Below are 17,527 nucleotides of genomic sequence, written 5' to 3'. Positions count from 1 at the left end.
AGTTGTATTGATACTGGTTATTTTCGGTTACACAAGGATCTGTGTATCAGTTGTTTCAGCTTGTTGCTGTTAGTTCATACTGTTATCTGGTTTCCTGCTGCTCCAGTTGTACGGTGATTTGTGGTGTGGGCTGGTATGTTTCTCGCCCTTAGTTTAACAAAAATCCTTTCTTCGAAATGTCCGTCTCTCCTGGGCACAGTTCCTATAACTGAGGTCTGGGGGAGGGGCATAGAGGGAGGAGCCAGTTCACACCCAGTAAAAGTCTTTTTAGTGTGCCCATGTCTCCTGCGGATCCGTCTATACCCCATGGTCCTTTTGGAGTCCCCAGCATCCTCTACGGACTAGGAGAAAAGGATTTACCGGTAGGTATTAAAATCCTATTTTTTCTCACGTACCACACAGCTGTGTGCAGAAAATGTATCGATGTTTGGATAGTGTATGATATAGTGATGTGCGCACACCAGTGGAGAAGCCCGTCACATTGCAGCCAATTAAACACAAGCCCTAATATTTCTTATTGCACCCATAAGCGCCGGGTTTAGCTGTGTAAAGCAGTTAAATCCGACTAAACTGCATAAATGCATAGTCTTGTTTGGGCGCACAGAACTTTTCACTCATTTCAGCTTGCCACAAACGGGGGGTAGATCGCTGAAATGCAACTGCCGGCAGCTGATTGCACCCAAACGGAGAAACAATTGCATAGCTCGGTTGGGCAACATCTACTGGCTGCCTGCGCCGAAAACAATTGAATTACACCCACTGAGTCCACTCTAGCCTCTATCATGGTCAATATTTTAATGACCTGTTTGCTATCGTATGACAAACTTTTACTAGCTGATAAACATAGAAACAGCTATAACATGGCAAGCATGTGATGCCAGGGATAACTATTTCAAGGCAGTTTTCCATCTTCACAATTAAACATCTATTTCCATAGGAAATAAATGTTTGCCCAAACATTGAGCACTTTGGGCAGAAATCAAATGTTTCTTCCGCCGGCAGGCAGCAGATGGCACCCTACTTAGCTATTCACTTGTCGCCCCATTTGGCGCAATGGCTGCCTGCGCCGGAATTTCAGCACAGACATCCGGGGAGTGCAAACTGAAATGCACGAAAAGTAACCCGTTTGAGCAGAAAACAGGACTTTTGGCGTTGTGCCCATTAGTTTGGTTGGGTTTAGTCACGTTACGTGGCTAAACCCAACCTTTCTGGGTGCGTTCAGCGCCAAAAAAAACCCCAAAAACAATTGAATTGCACCCTGCTTTCTCCAGTCACTTTACAAGAGAGATTGGGCACCCGAAACAATTAAATTCCCCTCTTTGTTATTCTCAACGCACACATGTAAAAAGTGACACTATTTGTCACTTCAGTCATTTAAAAAAAAGAAAAAAGAAAAAAAAAGTGTTCTGTGGCTGAAAGCACAGAAGCCAATGAACACAAAACATCCCAACACGAGTACAACTCATAACACAACTTTTAACCAACATACAAATCTGCTATAACGTGTGCAAGTACGTACCACCATAGCGAGTAATCACATTGCTTTATTACAGATATTCAAGACGGTAGTTCTTGCATCGGCAAACTGTAACGGCGCAGTAACAAAGGCATCAACTGTTGCAATTATATACCCAGCTTGGTGGCCATTAGCTCACAAGGGGAAAGCCAAGACTACAACTGGCGATTTTAATGGCAGTCATAGCAGGAATTACATATGCAATACCGGGGGGACGGGATGCCAGCTGTCAATATCCCTGCAGCAGCATCCGGCCCGCCAGAATGCTGACAGCGGGGGTGAGCACTAAGGATCCCCTTATGGGCTTGCCACAGGATCTATTCCCACTCTATGGGTGTCGTGGACACCCATGAGTGGGACTAGCCCTGGTGCACCGGTATCCTAGCTGGCGGGATTTCGGCAACGGTATCCTGAACGCAGAGTTCCCGACCGTCAACATTTTCACTGCATCCCCACAGCAGACTTATGAGCGCTATCAGGCATTTCCCAGTAGAGCAATACTGTACAAAAACTGTTATGGAGGAATCATTCATGTGTTCTACAGCAAATTCAAAGTGCAACAATGTTATTTAACATGCACACGTTTCATCTCAATTCACCAAGCTTCTATTGCAACCTCTGTACACACAAACTTCCTTTGATTAGAATCAAATTGTAGTAATGTATATAATGTTGCTTCAGTAACTACACTTCTCTCTTTAATCAGCAGCTCCTACATAAACTTAAAAAAGCAGGCCAATTATTGCAGTGCATGGCTGACAAGTAAAACATTTCCAGACCTTTCCCCATGAACAGCATGAGCACTACTAATAGGAAATATTGCAATTTTCTGTTAACAACCATGCACTATATAGGGCCAGGATATTCAGAATCACAAGGGTAAGAAACCAAAGAGGACTCTAATACCCCTTTTACACTGACAATTTTATCCCGGGATTTTGCACGTGAACGCGCATCATCCCGGGATTTTTGTCAGTGTAAAAGGGTGCAGGGACAATTTCCCGGGACGAGCATCCTGGGATTTCAACCCAGGTCTCGACCTGGGTTGAATTCGGGACCGTCCCGGGAAGCTGTGCAGTGTGAATGGGTATACTAGGTCAAGGCGACCCGGCACCTGTTCTCTGCATAGGAGGCGGCGGTGCTTGGAGAAGATTATCTCCAAGCACCGCCTCCGGAAGAGTTAGCGGTGACATCACTGACCCGGCAATACGTGAAAGGGTCATTCCCGAGAAATATACCGGGACACATTCCCGGGAATGACCAAAGCCTGCGAGTGTAAAAGGGGTATAATTCACCTTAAACACCTAAGGGTGCTGCCCGAAAGTCATTGCTGGTTATAGTGACACTCACCTTTACCCCTTTCACACTACCTTCAAAATCCTGCGTTTCTGCGCATCAACGCGGGATTTGGGTAGACCTGAATGCAAACGACCCGGGACTAAGTTCCAGGTCTGCAACCCTGCTCCCGACCAGGATCACAGAAAAGAGACCTGGGAATTTGTGAGCGTGCTAGACCCAGCAAATTCCCAGGTCACATATGTGAAAGTGGCATACAGTACCTGACCTACAAATTACAGCGTAAATAAATAGTCCCAAAGCTTTCCAGCTTCACTTGGAATGGTTTATATAGTACAACTAAATCTACAGTATGTAGCCTACCATGAGATAAGCTACAATTGTTTGGAGAGCTTGGTGGGACCATTGTTCTCTGGAAAAGACTAGAAATATGAGGTTGAAACACAGAACAGCTTTGTAATTCATCAAGAATTAGCTGCTTAAAGAAAAACTATTATTCAGATTCACGGGAATATTCATCAGGCGATTTCCAGCCATTCCAGAAAATACAACACGGCAAGGCAGAAAATGAACAGCAACACTTTATGGACAATAAATGTCCATATTAACCGGCCACTTCTAAAGGAATCACGGCAACCGAACCAGATGCCAAAACACTGGTCCGGAAATAAACCAACTGGACTGCCAGCATGCTTCCATGAAATGTAATGTTTAAAATGACAAGCCTTACTACAGTATACCTACTGCCAAAGCAATCACTGAGCTGGTTTCGAATAATTTAACTAAAACACTGTCACGGCGTAATGGGATCTAGCATGCGTACAAAAATTCCATCTATAGGCCACAGTAACACGAGGGCTGGAAAACTACGATGCTTGGTGGAGATACCCGTCACATAGAACTTACCTTGCAGGCCATTTTCCATAAACGAATTACATACCTTCATCAGACTTATCAACAGTCAACAACATACAGCGGGTTTCACGCCTGGTTCCAACTGAGGTATCACTAGGATGCAAGGGTCTGAATACACTTACACCTAGCTCACCTCACAAGGGAAGCACTGTAGCAGATTCTAATCCTTACATATGACGCCATCCACATTGGTTACACATGGATCTGCCGCAGTTCCAAAGCAATCAGGCCGAGCGATGGGGCTTATTGGATATGCTTTTTGAAAGGAAAGCCATCGTGTGGAGATCATATATGAATTATATATTAGATTTCCGGTGATTTGTGGTGTGCACACAGCATATGGCCATACTTACCTGGCTATACAGTGAGTGAGATACCTACCTGGGGGTGGCCTGGTTCTACCAGCCACCCCACATTGCACCCTACACCAGTTTTGTGGAGCCACAAGCAGCTGCGTGCTAAGACAGCCTTCAGGTCATGCTGGAACTTGTAGTTCCACAACAATTGGGAGTCAGTGTAAAGCAAGAGGGTCTCATTGCGCCTGCTCGCAACATGGAGCAGGGTGCCACAATGCCGGGACAGCTGGGCAGATCAATGTGTAACACGGCGGTCTGGCCATACTCACCTCTCGGGGATGCTGTTCTTCTTCACCATGGTAAAGGGCCGAGGGGGCTTCCACCTCAACGCGAGCTGAAATCAGATGCGAAATTCGGCGACGGGTGTAAAGTCCTGGCAAAGGCAGCGGAGAACGGCTGCGTAGGTACTGGATGCCGAATGACAAATGGCGGCCTGAACTTCTAAGGGCAAGAAACAGACTCGGGTGACGGGTGTGGGCTACGGGAGACCTGACGGGGACCGCAGGACACGACGTACAGCCACCGGAGCAGCGAGGAGACGCGGCCTAATGCAGCTGCTCAAAGATGGAAGGGGGAGAATTCTAGGCCTTCCGATCACGTGATAGCCGCAGAGCAGCGTCTGTTGCGCATGCCCGGATGTAGGGGCTGTTTTCGTACGTAAACTCTTACGCACTTGGCGTAAACCGCAACGTAAAGTATGTAACTTACCTTAGCTGTTGGGTTTTAAGAGGAGGGGGTGGTCTTCAGTATGCCGAATGTCGGGATCCCGGCGCACAGTATACCGGCGCCGGAATCCCGACACCCGTAAGAGGTTGTTGTTATTGATCAATAATGTGAGTTGTGACAGTGGGTTTAGCAGCTTTGTTCACGGTTTTCAAATCGCCTCTGTTTTGAGTATGGTTTGCACATACTTCCCAACATGACTCTCTCCAGGAGGGACACAATGCTCTGCTGGACTTTTAATTTATGATTGCTGGCACCTGTGTTGAACAGGTTATTGGATAAGAAAGGTGTTTCACCACAGGTGATGGCAAGCATAAATTAAGAGGGAAATCCAGGAGCAGAGGATTCTCTCCCTTTGGAGAGGTCATGTGGGCAGGTATCATACCCATACTTAACTACTTTTGAAAATTAGTTTCAGGGAGAATATAGGAAGTTAGAAGAGTTGCGCGGCGCTCCATTGAGGAAGGTGGGGGGGAGGGGGGTTCATGCTCTGCCCAAAGGGATGAGTCTAACTCCACCCAAGGGCGTATCTATTGCCACTCAAGGTTGTACTGCAGTGGCAGGTGAAAACTATAGTACTAAGATGTAGACATGGCTGCTGCCACTTGATAGATCTATTGGCAATAAATTACATTAGCAACCGCATAATTATAGAGACAGATTGGATCGGATATTTTAATACGTGGTTTTTATAATTTCGTAATGCCATTGCTCAATTAGTTAGTATGCCATGATAGAATAAATTACACATTGGTGTAGATGTCCAACATGTAGGTTAAGATTATTTTTATATTTTTGCTGCATATATGTCCTTAGCAGGTGTGATTTAGTTACATGCAATTTTTTTTTTTCCATGTAATATTAGCAAATTAGTAAATATTTAATGTGCACAGTAAAGGGTATGCAGCCGAAGATGAGCGATCCGTGCATGCAGCTCAATTTGGACTCATCGTCCAAAGCTGCATGCTCCAGCTGGTTGTGGCATATTATCACTGTGCGATATCATTAGTGATATCGCACAGTGTGTATGCCCGTCGTGAGGAGGCCCGGGAGGGGAAACACTAGGCGATGTCGCTCACCGATCACAACGCCTAGTGTGTACCCACACTAAGGGAAAAGAAACACTGTGCACATCACGCTCAACTGTCCCTCCATAGGGCCCCAGAGAGCAATTAGATCTCTAGGAAGCCATACATACCTCCATACTGTATATCCATTCAAATCTTCATACATTCCATAAATATAAGAACCATATAGTCCATCTAGTCTGCCCTTTAGCGTTAGGGTATTAGGGTTAGGGGTCTAAAGTATTAAGGTTAGTTTAGGGGATTGGGTTAGGATATTAGGGATAGGATTTTAAGGTTGGTCTAGCGGTTTGGGTTAAATATTACGTGTAGGCATTATGGTTAGAGAGAGGTTTGCGGGTTAGGACTTTGTGGGTATTAAGTAGTGATGTGCACCGGAAATTTTTCGGGTTTTGTGTTTTGGTTTTGGGTTCGGTTCCGCGGCCGTGTTTTGGGTTCGGACGCGTTTTGGCAAAACCTCACCGAAATTTTTTTGTCGGATTCGGGTGTTTTTTGGATTCGGGTGTTTTTTTCAAAAAACCCTAAAAAACAGCTTAAATCATAGAATTTGGGGGTCATTTTGATCCCATAGTATTATTAACCTCAATAACCATAATTTCCACTCATTTTCAGTCTATTCTGAACACCTCACATCTCACAATATTATTTTTAGTCCTAAAATTTGCACCGAGGTCGTTGGATGGCTAAGCTAAGCGACCCAAGTGACCGACACAAACACCTGGCCCATCTAGGAGTGGCACTGCAGTGTCAGACAGGATGGCCCTTCAAAAAAATTGTCCCCAAACAGCACATGATGCAAAGAAAAAAAGAGGCGCAATGAGGTAGCTGTGTGACTAAGATAAGCGACCGAAGTGGCCGACACAAACATCTGGCCCATCTAGGAGTGGCACTGCAGTGTCACGCAGGATGGCCCTTCAAAAAAATACTCCCCAAACAGCACATGACGCAAAGAAAAAAAGAGGCGCAATGAGGTAGCTGTGTGACTAAGCTAAGCGACCCTAGTGGCCGACACAAACACCTGGCCCATCTAGGAGTGGCACTGCAGTGTCACGCAGGATGGTACTTCAAAAAACTAGTCCCCAAAAAGCACATGATGCAAAGAAAAAAAGAGGCGCAATGAGGTAGCTGTGTGACTAAGATAAGCGACCCAAGTGGCCGACACAAACATCTGGCCCATCTAGGAGTGGCACTGCAGTGTCACGCAGGATGGCCCTTCAAAAAAATACTCCCCAAACAGCACATGACGCAAAGAAAAAAAGAGGCGCAATGAGGTAGCTGTGTGACTAAGCTAAGCGACCCTAGTGGCCGACACAAACACCTGGCCCATCTAGGAGTGGCACTGCAGTGTCACGCAGGATGGCCCTTCAAAGAAATACTCCCCAAACAGCACATTATGCAAAGAAAAATGAAAGAAAAAAGAGGTGCAAGATGGAATTGTCCTTGGGCCCTCCCACCCACCCTTATGTTGTATAAACAGGACATGCACACTTTAACGAACCCATCATTTCAGTGACAGGGTCTGCCACACGACTGTGACTGAAATGACTGGTTGGTTTGGGCCCCCACCAAAAAAGAAGCAATCAATCTCTCCTTGCACAAACTGGCTCTACAGAGGCAAGATGTCCACCTCCTCCTCATCGTCCGATTCATCACCCCTTTCACTGTGTACATCCCCCTCCTCACAGATTATTAATTCGTCCCCACTGGAATCCACCATCTCAGGTCCCCGTGTACTTTCTGGAGGCAATTGCTGCTGGTGAATGTCTCCACGGAGGAATTGATTATAATTCATTTTAATGAACATCATCTTCTCCACATTTTCTGGAAGTAACCTCGTACGCCGATTGCTGACAAGGTGAGCGGCGGCACTAAACACTCTTTCGCAGTACACCCTGGAGGGAGGGCAAATTAGGTAGAATAAAGCCAGTTTCTGCAAGGGCCTCCAAATTGCCTCTTTTTCCTGCCAGTATACGTACGGATCTTCTGACGTGCCTACTTGGATGCGGTCACTCATATAATCCTCCACCATTCTTTCAATGGTGAGAGAATCATATGCAGTGACAGTAGACGACATGTCAGTAATCGTAGGCAGGTCCTTCAGTCCGGACCAGATGTCAGCACTCGCTCCAGACTGCCCTGCATCACCGCCAGCGGGTGGGCTCGGAATTCTTAGCCTTTTCCTCGCACCCCCAGTTGCAGGAGAATGTGAAGGAGGAGCTGTTGACGGGTCACGTTCCGCTTGACTTGACAATTTTCTCACCAGCAGGTCTTTGAACCCCTGTAGACTTGTGTCTGCCGGAAAGAGAGATACAACGTAGGTTTTAAATCTAGGATCGAGCACGTGGCCAAAATGTAGTGCTCTAATTTCAACAGATTGACCACCCGTGAATCCTGGTTAAGCGAATGAAGGGCTCCATCCACAAGTCCCACATGCCTAGCGGAATCGCTCTGTTTTAGCTCCTCCTTCAATGTCTCCAGCTTCTTCTGCAAAAGCCTGATGAGGGGAATGACCTGACTCAGGCTGGCAGTGTCTGAACTGACTTCACGTGTGGCAAGTTCAAAGGGTTGCAGAACATTGCACAACGTTGAAATCATTCTCCACTGCGCTTGAGACAGGTGCATTCCACCTCCTTTGCCTATATCGTGGCCAGATGTATAGGCTTGAATGGCCTTTTGCTGCTCCTCCATCCTCTGAAGCATATAGAGGGTTGAATTCCACCTCGTTACCACCTCTTGCTTCAGATGATGGCAGGGCAGGTTCAGGTATTTTTGGTGGTGCTCCAGTCTTCTGTACGCGGTGCCTGAATGCCGAAAGTGGCCCGCAATTCTTCGGGCCACCGACAGCATCTCTTGCACGCCCCTGTCGTTTTTTAAATAATTCTGCACAACCAAATTCAAGGTATGTGCAAAACATGGGACGTGCTGGAATTTGCCCAGATGTAATGCACGCACAATATTGCTGGCGTTGTCCGATGCCACAAATCCCCAGGAGAGTCCAATTGGGGTAAGCCATTCTGCGATGATCTTCCTCAGTTGCCGTAAGAGGTTTTCAGCTGTGTGCGTATTCTGGAAAGCGGTGATACAAAGCGTAGCCTGCCTAGGAACGAGTTGGCGTTTGCGAGATGCTGCTACTGGTGCCGCCGCTGCTGTTCTTGCAGCGGGAGGCAATACATCTACCCAGTGGGCTGTCACAGTCATATAGTCCTGAGTCTGCCCTGCTCCACTTGTCCACATGTCCGTGGTTAAGTGGACATTGGGTACAACTGCATTTTTTAGGACACTGGTGAGTCTTTTTCTGAGGTCTGTGTACATTTTCGGTATCGCCTGCCTAGAGAAATGGAACCTAGATGGTATTTGGTACCGGGGACACAGTACCTCAATCAAGTCTATAGTTGGCTCTGAATTAACGATGGATACCGGAACCACGTTTCTCACCGCCCAGGCTGCCAAGGCCTCAGTTATCCACTTTGCAGCAGGATGACTGCTGTGATATTTCATCTTCCTCGCAAAGGACTGTTGTACAGTCAATTGCTTACTGGAAGTAGTACAAGTGGTCTTCCGACTTCCCCTCTGGGATGACGATCGACTCCCAGCAGCAACAACAGCAGCGCCAGCAGCAGTAGGCGTTACACTCAAGGATGCATCGGAGGAATCCCAGGCAGGAGAGGACTCGTCAGACTTGCCAGTGACATGGCCTGCAGGACTATTGGCTTTCCTGGGTAAGGAGGAAATTGACACTGAGGGAGTTGGTGGTGTGGTTTGCAGGAGCTTGGTTACAAGAGGAAGGGATTTACTGGTCAGTGGACTGCTTCCGCTGTCACCCAAAGTTTTTGAACTTGTCACTGACTTATGATGAATGCGCTGCAGGTGACGTATAAGTGAGGATGTTCCGAGGTGGTTAACGTCCTTACCCCTACTTATTACAGCTTGACAAAGGCAACACATGGCTTGGCACCTGTTGTCCGCATTTGTGTTGAAATACTTCCACACCGAAGAGCTGATTTTTTTTGTATTTTGACCAGGCATGTCAATGGCCATATTCCTCCCACGGACAACAGGCGTCTCCCCGGGTGCCTGACTTAAACAAACCACCTCACCATCAGAATCCTCCTTGTCAATTTCCTCCCCAGCGCCAGCAACACCCATATCCTCATCCTGGTGTACTTCAACACTGACATCTTCAATTTGACTATCAGGAACTGGACTGCGGGTGCTCCTTCCAGCACTTGCAGGGGGCGTGCAAATGGTGGAAGGCGCAAGCTCTTCCCGTCCGGTGTTGGGAAGGTCAGGCATCGCAACCGACACAATTGGACTCTCCTTGGGGATTTGTGATTTCGAAGAACGCACAGTTCTTTGCTGTGCTTTTGCCAGCTTAAGTCTTTTCTTTTTTCTAGCGAGAGGATGAGTGCTTCCATCCTCATGTGAAGCTAAACCACTAGCCATGAACATAGGCCAGGGCCTCAGCCGTTCCTTGCCACTCCGTGTCGTAAATGGCATATTGGCAAGTTTACGCATCTCCTCAGACGCTTTTAATTTTGATTTTTGGGTCATTTTACTGATCTTTTGTGTTTTGGATTTTACATGCTCTGTACTATGACATTGGGCATCGGCCTTGGCAGACGACGTTGATGGCATTTCATCGTCTCGGCCATGACTAGTGGCAGCAGCTTCAGCACGAGGTGGAAGTGGATCTTGATCTTTCCCTATTTTTTTAACCTCCACATTTTTGTTCTCCATATTTTAATGCGCACAACTAAAAGGCACCACAGGTATACAATGTAGATGGATGGATAGTATACTTATGGACGACGAGTGACGACACAGAGGTAGGTACAGCAGTGGCCTACCGTACTGCTATATACAGTATAATGGACCTGGTGGACACTGTCAGCAGACTGCTAAACTAGTACTACTAGTATAAAGAAAAAAAGCCACCACAGGTATACAATGTAGATGGATGGATAGTATACTTATGGACGACGAGTGACGACACAGAGGTAGGTACAGCAGTGGCCTACCGTACTGCTATATACAGTATAATAAATGGACCTGGTGGACACTGTCAGCAAACTGCTAAACTAGTATAAAGATAAAAAGCCACCACAGGTATACAATGTAGATGGATGGATAGTATACTTATGGACGACGAGTGACGACACAGAGGTAGGTACAGCAGTGGCCTACCGTACTGCTATATACAGTATAATGGACCTGGTGGACACTGTCAGCAGACTGCTAAACTAGTACTACTAGTATAAAGAAAAAAAGGCACCACAGGTATACAATGTAGATGGATGGATAGTATACTTATGGACGACGAGTGACGACACAGACGTAGGTACAGCAGTGGTCTACCGTACTGCTATATACAGTATAATGGACCTGGTGGACACTGTCAGCAGACTGCGTTTATAGTATAAAGAAAAAAAGACACCACAGGTATACAATGTAGATGGATGGATAGTATACTTATGGACGACGAGTGACGACACAAAGGTAGGTACAGCAGTGGCCTACCGTACTGCTATATACAGTATAATGGACCTGGTGAACACTGTCAGCAGACTGCGTTTATAGTATAAAAAAAAAGACACCACAGGTATACAATGTAGATGGATGGATACTTAGTATACTTATGGACGACAAGTGACGACACAGAGGTAGGTACAGCAGTGGCCTACCGTACTGCTATATACAGTATAATGGATCTGGTGGACACTGTCAGCAGACTGCATTTATAGTATAAAGAAAAAAAGACACCACAGGTATACAATGTAGATGGATGGATAGTATACTTATGGACGACAAGTGACGACACAGAGGTAGGTACAGCAGTGGCCTACCGTACTGCTATATACAGTATAATGGACCTGGTGGACACTGTCAGCAGACTGCGTTTATAGTATAAAAAAAAAGACACCACAGGTATACAATGTAGATGGATGGATACTTAGTATACTTATGGACGACGAGTGACGACACAGAGGTAGGTACAGCAGTGGCCTACCGTACTGCTATATACAGTATAATGGACCTGGTGGACATGTCAGCAGACTGCGTTTATAGTATTAAAAAAAAAGACACCACAGGTATACAATGTAGATGGATGGATACTTAGTATACTTATGGACGACGAGTGACGACACAGAGGTAGGTACAGCAGTGGCCTACCGTACTGCTATATACAGTATAATGGACCTGGTGGACACTGTCAGCAGACTGCGTTTATAGTATAAAAAAAAAAGACACCACAGGTATACAATGTAGATGGATGGATACTTAATATACTTATGGACGACGAGTCACAACACAGAGGTAGGTAGGTACAGCAGTGGCCTACCGTACTGCTATATACAGTATAATGGACCTGGTGGACACTGTCAGCAGACTGCGTTTATAGTATAAAGAAAAAAAGACACCACAGGTATACAATGTAGATGGATGGATACTTAGTATACTTATGGACGACGAGTGACGACACAGAGGTAGGTACAGCAGTGGCCTACCGTACTGCTATATACAGTATAATGGACCTGGTGGACACTGTCAGCAGACTGCATTTATAGTATAAAGAAAAAAAGACACCACAGGTATACAATGTAGATGGATGGATACTTAGTATACTTATGGACGACGAGTGACGACACAGAGGTAGGTACAGCAGTGGCCTACCGTACTGCTATATACAGTATAATGGACCTGGTGGACACTGTCAGCAGACTGCGTTTATAGTATAAAAAAAAGACACCACAGGTATACAATGTAGATGGATGGATACTTAGTATACTTATGGACGACGAGTGACGACACAGAGGTAGGTACAGCAGTGGCCTACCGTACTGCTATATACAGTATAATGGACCTGGTGGACACTGTCAGCAGACTGCGTTTATAGTATAAAGAAAAAAAGACACCACAGGTATACAATGTAGATGGAGGAATAGTATACTTATGGACGACGAGTGACGACACCGAGGTAGGTACAGCAGTGGCCTACCGTACTGCTATATACAGTATAATGGACCTGGTGGACACTGTCAGCAGACTGCGTTTATAGTATAAAAAAAAAGACACCACAGGTATACAATGTAGATGGATGGATACTTAGTATACTTATGGACGACGAGTGAAGACACAGAGGTAGGTACAGCAGTGGCCTACCGTACTGCTATATACAGTATAATGGACCTGGTGGACACTGTCAGCAGACTGCGTTTATAGTATAAAAAAAAAGACACCACAGGTATACAATGTAGATGGATGGATACTTAGTATACTTATGGACGACGAGTGACGACACAGAGGTAGGTACAGCAGTGGCCTACCGTACTGCTATATACAGTATAATGGACCTGGTGGACACTGTCAGCAGACTGCGTTTATAGTATAAAAAAAAAAGACACCACAGGAGTGTTTTTCAGGCAGACAAACGTATACTGGTGGTCACTGTCAGCAAAACTGTGCACTGTACTCCTGCTATAGCTGCTCCCCAGTCCCCACAATTAAGCAGTGTGAGCACTCAGCACAGATATATCATGCAGCACACTGAGCACAGATATGGTATGGAGCGTTTTTTTCAGGCAGAGAACGGATAAAAAACTGGTGGTCACTATTAGCAAAACTCTGCACTGTACTCCTCCTAACAGCTGCTCCCCAATCCTCCCCACAATAAGCTAAGCAATCAGATCAACTGTGTAACTATATAAACGGAGAGGACGCCAGCCACGTCCTCTCCCTATCAATCTCAATGCACGTGTGAAAATGGCGGCGACGCGCGGCTGCTTATATAGAATCCGAATCTCGCGAGAATCTGACAGCGGAATGATGACGTTTTGGCGCGCTCGGGTTAACCGAGCCATACGGGAGAATCCGAGTATGGCTCGGACCCGTCTAAAAAGGGTGAAGTTCGGGGGGGTTCGGTTTCTCGGAAACCGAACCCGCTCATCACTAGTATTAAGATGAATGTTTAGGGTGAGGTTTAGGTTAGGGTACTATGGTGAGGATTAGGGTAGAGATACTCACCTCCTGGATTTACCAGGTTTGTACTGGATTTGAGGAATGTGAAGTGAGGTGAGGAATTTGGTATAAGATGTAGCAGAGAGTAGGGGAGAAATATAACACAGGGAGAGTGCTCTGAGAGTCAGAAGGTGGTAGGGGGATATGAAATAGGTGCATATATTTCCACTATTAGCTGCATGTTCTAGTAGAGTGTGTGAAACACATATACAAAACAAGTAAATGCTCCCAAGTACCAGAACCTACTACTTACAGTACGTTTATTAAGGTATTGGCCACCTTGTGTTTGGGGGAGAAGATGCTGTTGCTGAATCTAACGTAAGATGAAAGGCGCTCACAAGCTCAGACTCCGGAGTTTGCTAGGCAAGGCAGACACCACTACCCACAACCCTGTATTATTAAGTATAGCAACATCACGTGTCGTGACATCATTTCGTCCAGGCCTCACCCCCTGTCGCATCCAAATTCATGCATGGGCAGTTTGGATTCCCAAAAGGGCAGGGGAATCTGGGGGTTTTAATTAACACTGAAACGGGAGTCTCCCGCAGAATGCGGGAGGGTAAGGAAATATGCCCCTTAGCCATACAGTGCACAAAATGCACCCCTCATACCCACACAGTACCCAGCTTGCATTCCCCATACCCACACAGTATCCCCCATACCCACACAGTGCCCGGCATGCACCCCTCAAAACCACAGTGCCGAATCATATACCACTCAATACCGACACAGTGCCCAACATACATCACCCCATACCTACAGTGCCCAGCATTCGCCCCCAATGCCCACACAGTGTCCAGCATACCTCCCACACACATACAGTATCTACACCCCCCATATCCCACAGTGTCCAGCATACACTCCCTCATACTCATAAGTGCCCAGCATAACCCCCAACCCCCACTCCCAAACCCACAGTTTTCCAGCACAAACCAGCAAGGCCAGCATACCTCCCCCCCCCGCCCCCCCTCCACTATACCCATATAGTGCCGGACATAGTACACACATAACTGATAAGAAAAATAATCAGCTCTACCTGATGCAAATTCAAAGCATCTGCCACAGCCCCTGAGGAGCAACAGAGATCAGGGACATATGGAGGAGATGGTAATAGCAGTCCTCACTGCAGGGGGGTCCCGATCACATTACAGGAGTACTATAATAAACGCCTCTCTATAACTTGCTCTCCCCCTGGTGGCCGGCGGCAGTAGCTGCATCTAGAGACTAAAGCAAGATCCAGGCTACCGTGCACTGCGCAATAAGGTGAGACAGCATTGCGGCGGGGCAGGGGAATCCGGGGTTTTAAATTAGCTTTCCGGGGCAGCGGGGTAATGTACCATGATCAGGGAGCCTCCCGCAGGATGCGGGAGAGTAGGTAAGTATGATCATACCCTCCAACATGACCCGCACCACTAGGTACAAAATGCTCTGTTTCTGGACTTCCCTCTTAATTTATTTTCTCTTATGTCCTAGAGGATCCTGGGGACTCCGTAAGGTCCATGGCGTATAGACGGCCTCCACAGGAGATATGGGCACTCACAAGAACTTTTAGTATGGGTGTGCACTGGCTCCTCCCTCTATGCCCCTCCTCCAGACCTCAGTTAGATTCTGTGCCCAGAGGAGAATGGGTGCACTACAGGGGAGCTCTACTGAGTTTCTCTGATAAAAGAATTTTGTTAGTTTTTTTATTTTCAGGGAGCACTGCTGACAACAGGCTCCCTGCATCGTGGGACTGAGGAGAGAGAAGCAGACCTACTTAGATGATAGGCTCTGCTTCTTAGGCTACTGGGCACCATTAGCTCCAGAGGGATCGTAACGCAGGTCTCCCCCTGCCGTTCGTCTCAGAGCCGCGCCGCCGTCCTCCTCGCAGAGCCGGAAGATAGAAGCCGGGTGAGTATAAGAAGAAAGAAGATTTCTAAGGCGGCAGAAGACTTCAGATCTTCCCTGAGGTAAGCGCGCCATTGCTCCCACACGTTACACACACGGACAGGCACTGATGGGTGCAGGGCGCAGGGGGGGCGCCCTAGGCAGCAATATATACTTCGGTTTTGGCATGTTATTACACATATGGGCTGTGAAGTCAGTGGATATGTTCATCCCCTGCCATTAATTGTGAATTTGAGCGGGACCGAAGCCCGCCACTAGAGGGGGCGGAGCTTGGTCGCACAGCACTAACCAGCACCATTTTCTCCACAGTGTGCTGAAGAGAAGCTGGCTCCCCGGACTCTCCCCTGCAGAACGGTGATACAGGGCTAAAAAAGAGGGGGGGGGGGGCACATTTTGGCGCAGTGAGTGTATTACACGATTGACATATATATAAAAGCGCTATATCTGGGACTTGTTTCCAGTGTCAGTTGGCGCTGGGTGTGTGCTGGCATACTCTCTCTCTGTCTCTCCAAAGGGCCTTGTTGGGGAACTGTCCCCTTATAGATATATCCTTGTGTGTGTGTACGGGTGTCGGTACGCGTGTGTCGACATGTCTGAAGCGGAAGGATCATCCAAGGAGGAGGTGGAGCAGATGATTGTGGTGTCTCCGTCAGCAACGCCGACTCATGATTGGTATGATATGTGGAATATTTTAAATGCTAATGTGACCTTATTACATAAGAGAATGGACAAAGCTGAGTCCAAGGAAACAGCAGGGAGTCCATCCGCGGATTTTGACTGGGTCACAGGGCCCGTGAGGGTCTCAAAAGCGTCCCTTATCACAAATAGTAGACACTGATACCGACACGGATTCTGACTCCAGTGTCGACTATGATGAGGCAAGGTTGCACCCTAAGGTGGCCAAAAGTATTCATTATATGATTATGGCAATAAAAGATGTTTTGCATATCACAGATGACCCCTCTGTTCCTGACACGAGGGTACACATGTTTAAGGGGAAGAAACCTGAAGTAACGTTTCCTCCATCTCATGAACTGAACGAATTATTTGAAAAAGCTTGGAAAACTCCAGACAAAAAACTGCAGATTCCCAAGAGGATCCTAATGGCGTATCCTTTCCCAGCAAAGGACAGGGTACGTTGGGAATCCTCGCCCAGGGTGGAGAAGGCATTAACGCGTCTGTCCAAGAAGGTGGCGCTACCGTCTCCAGACACCGCGGCCCTTAAGGATCCTGCGGATCGTAGACAGGAGACTACCTTAAAGTCTATTTATGCATATACGGGGGCTTTACTCAGACCGGCAATAGCATCGGCATGGGTTTGTAGCGCTGTTGCAGCATGGACAGATATCTTGTTGGCTGACATGGATACCCTGGACAAGGATACCATTGTCCTGACTTTAGGTCACATTAAGGACGCAGTCTTGTATATGAGAGACGCTAAAAGAGACGTGGGGCTGCTTGGTTCCAGATCCAATGCCATGGCAGTTTCGGCAAGACGAGCTCTGTGGACCCGCCAATGGTCGGGTGATGCCGACTCAAAAAAGCATATAGAGGTTTTACCTTACAAGGGTGAAGTTTTGTTTGGGGATGGTCTTGCGGACCTGGTTTCCACAGCTACCGAGGGTAAATCTACATTTTTGCCTTTTGTTCCCCCACAGCAAAAGAAAACCCCACAATATCAGATGCAGTCCTTTCGGTTGCATAAGTCCAGAAGAGGTCGGGGCTTCTCTTTC

The 17,527-nt window shown here is 46.9% G+C and overlaps 1 protein-coding gene across 1 annotated transcript in view; it reads right to left on the bottom strand.

The window, feature by feature from the left end:
* Positions 1 to 4,703, bottom strand: part of LOC135056627 (uncharacterized) — a 97,520-nt gene extending 92,817 nt beyond the window's left edge. Inside the window, exon 1 of the mRNA XM_063962033.1 lies at positions 4,353 to 4,703. Within this exon, the coding sequence (XP_063818103.1) occupies positions 4,353 to 4,381 (29 nt within the window). The 5' untranslated portion in view covers positions 4,382 to 4,703. The remainder of the gene's footprint in view (positions 1 to 4,352) is intronic.
* Between the last annotated feature and the right edge of the window lie 12,824 nt (positions 4,704 to 17,527).

Source organism: Pseudophryne corroboree, chromosome 3 (genome assembly GCF_028390025.1).
Source record: "Pseudophryne corroboree isolate aPseCor3 chromosome 3, aPseCor3.hap2, whole genome shotgun sequence".
Lineage (NCBI taxonomy): Eukaryota > Metazoa > Chordata > Amphibia > Anura > Myobatrachidae > Pseudophryne > Pseudophryne corroboree.
Note: the sequence above shows the minus strand (reverse complement) of the source record. Positions and strands in the feature narration are given on the sequence as shown.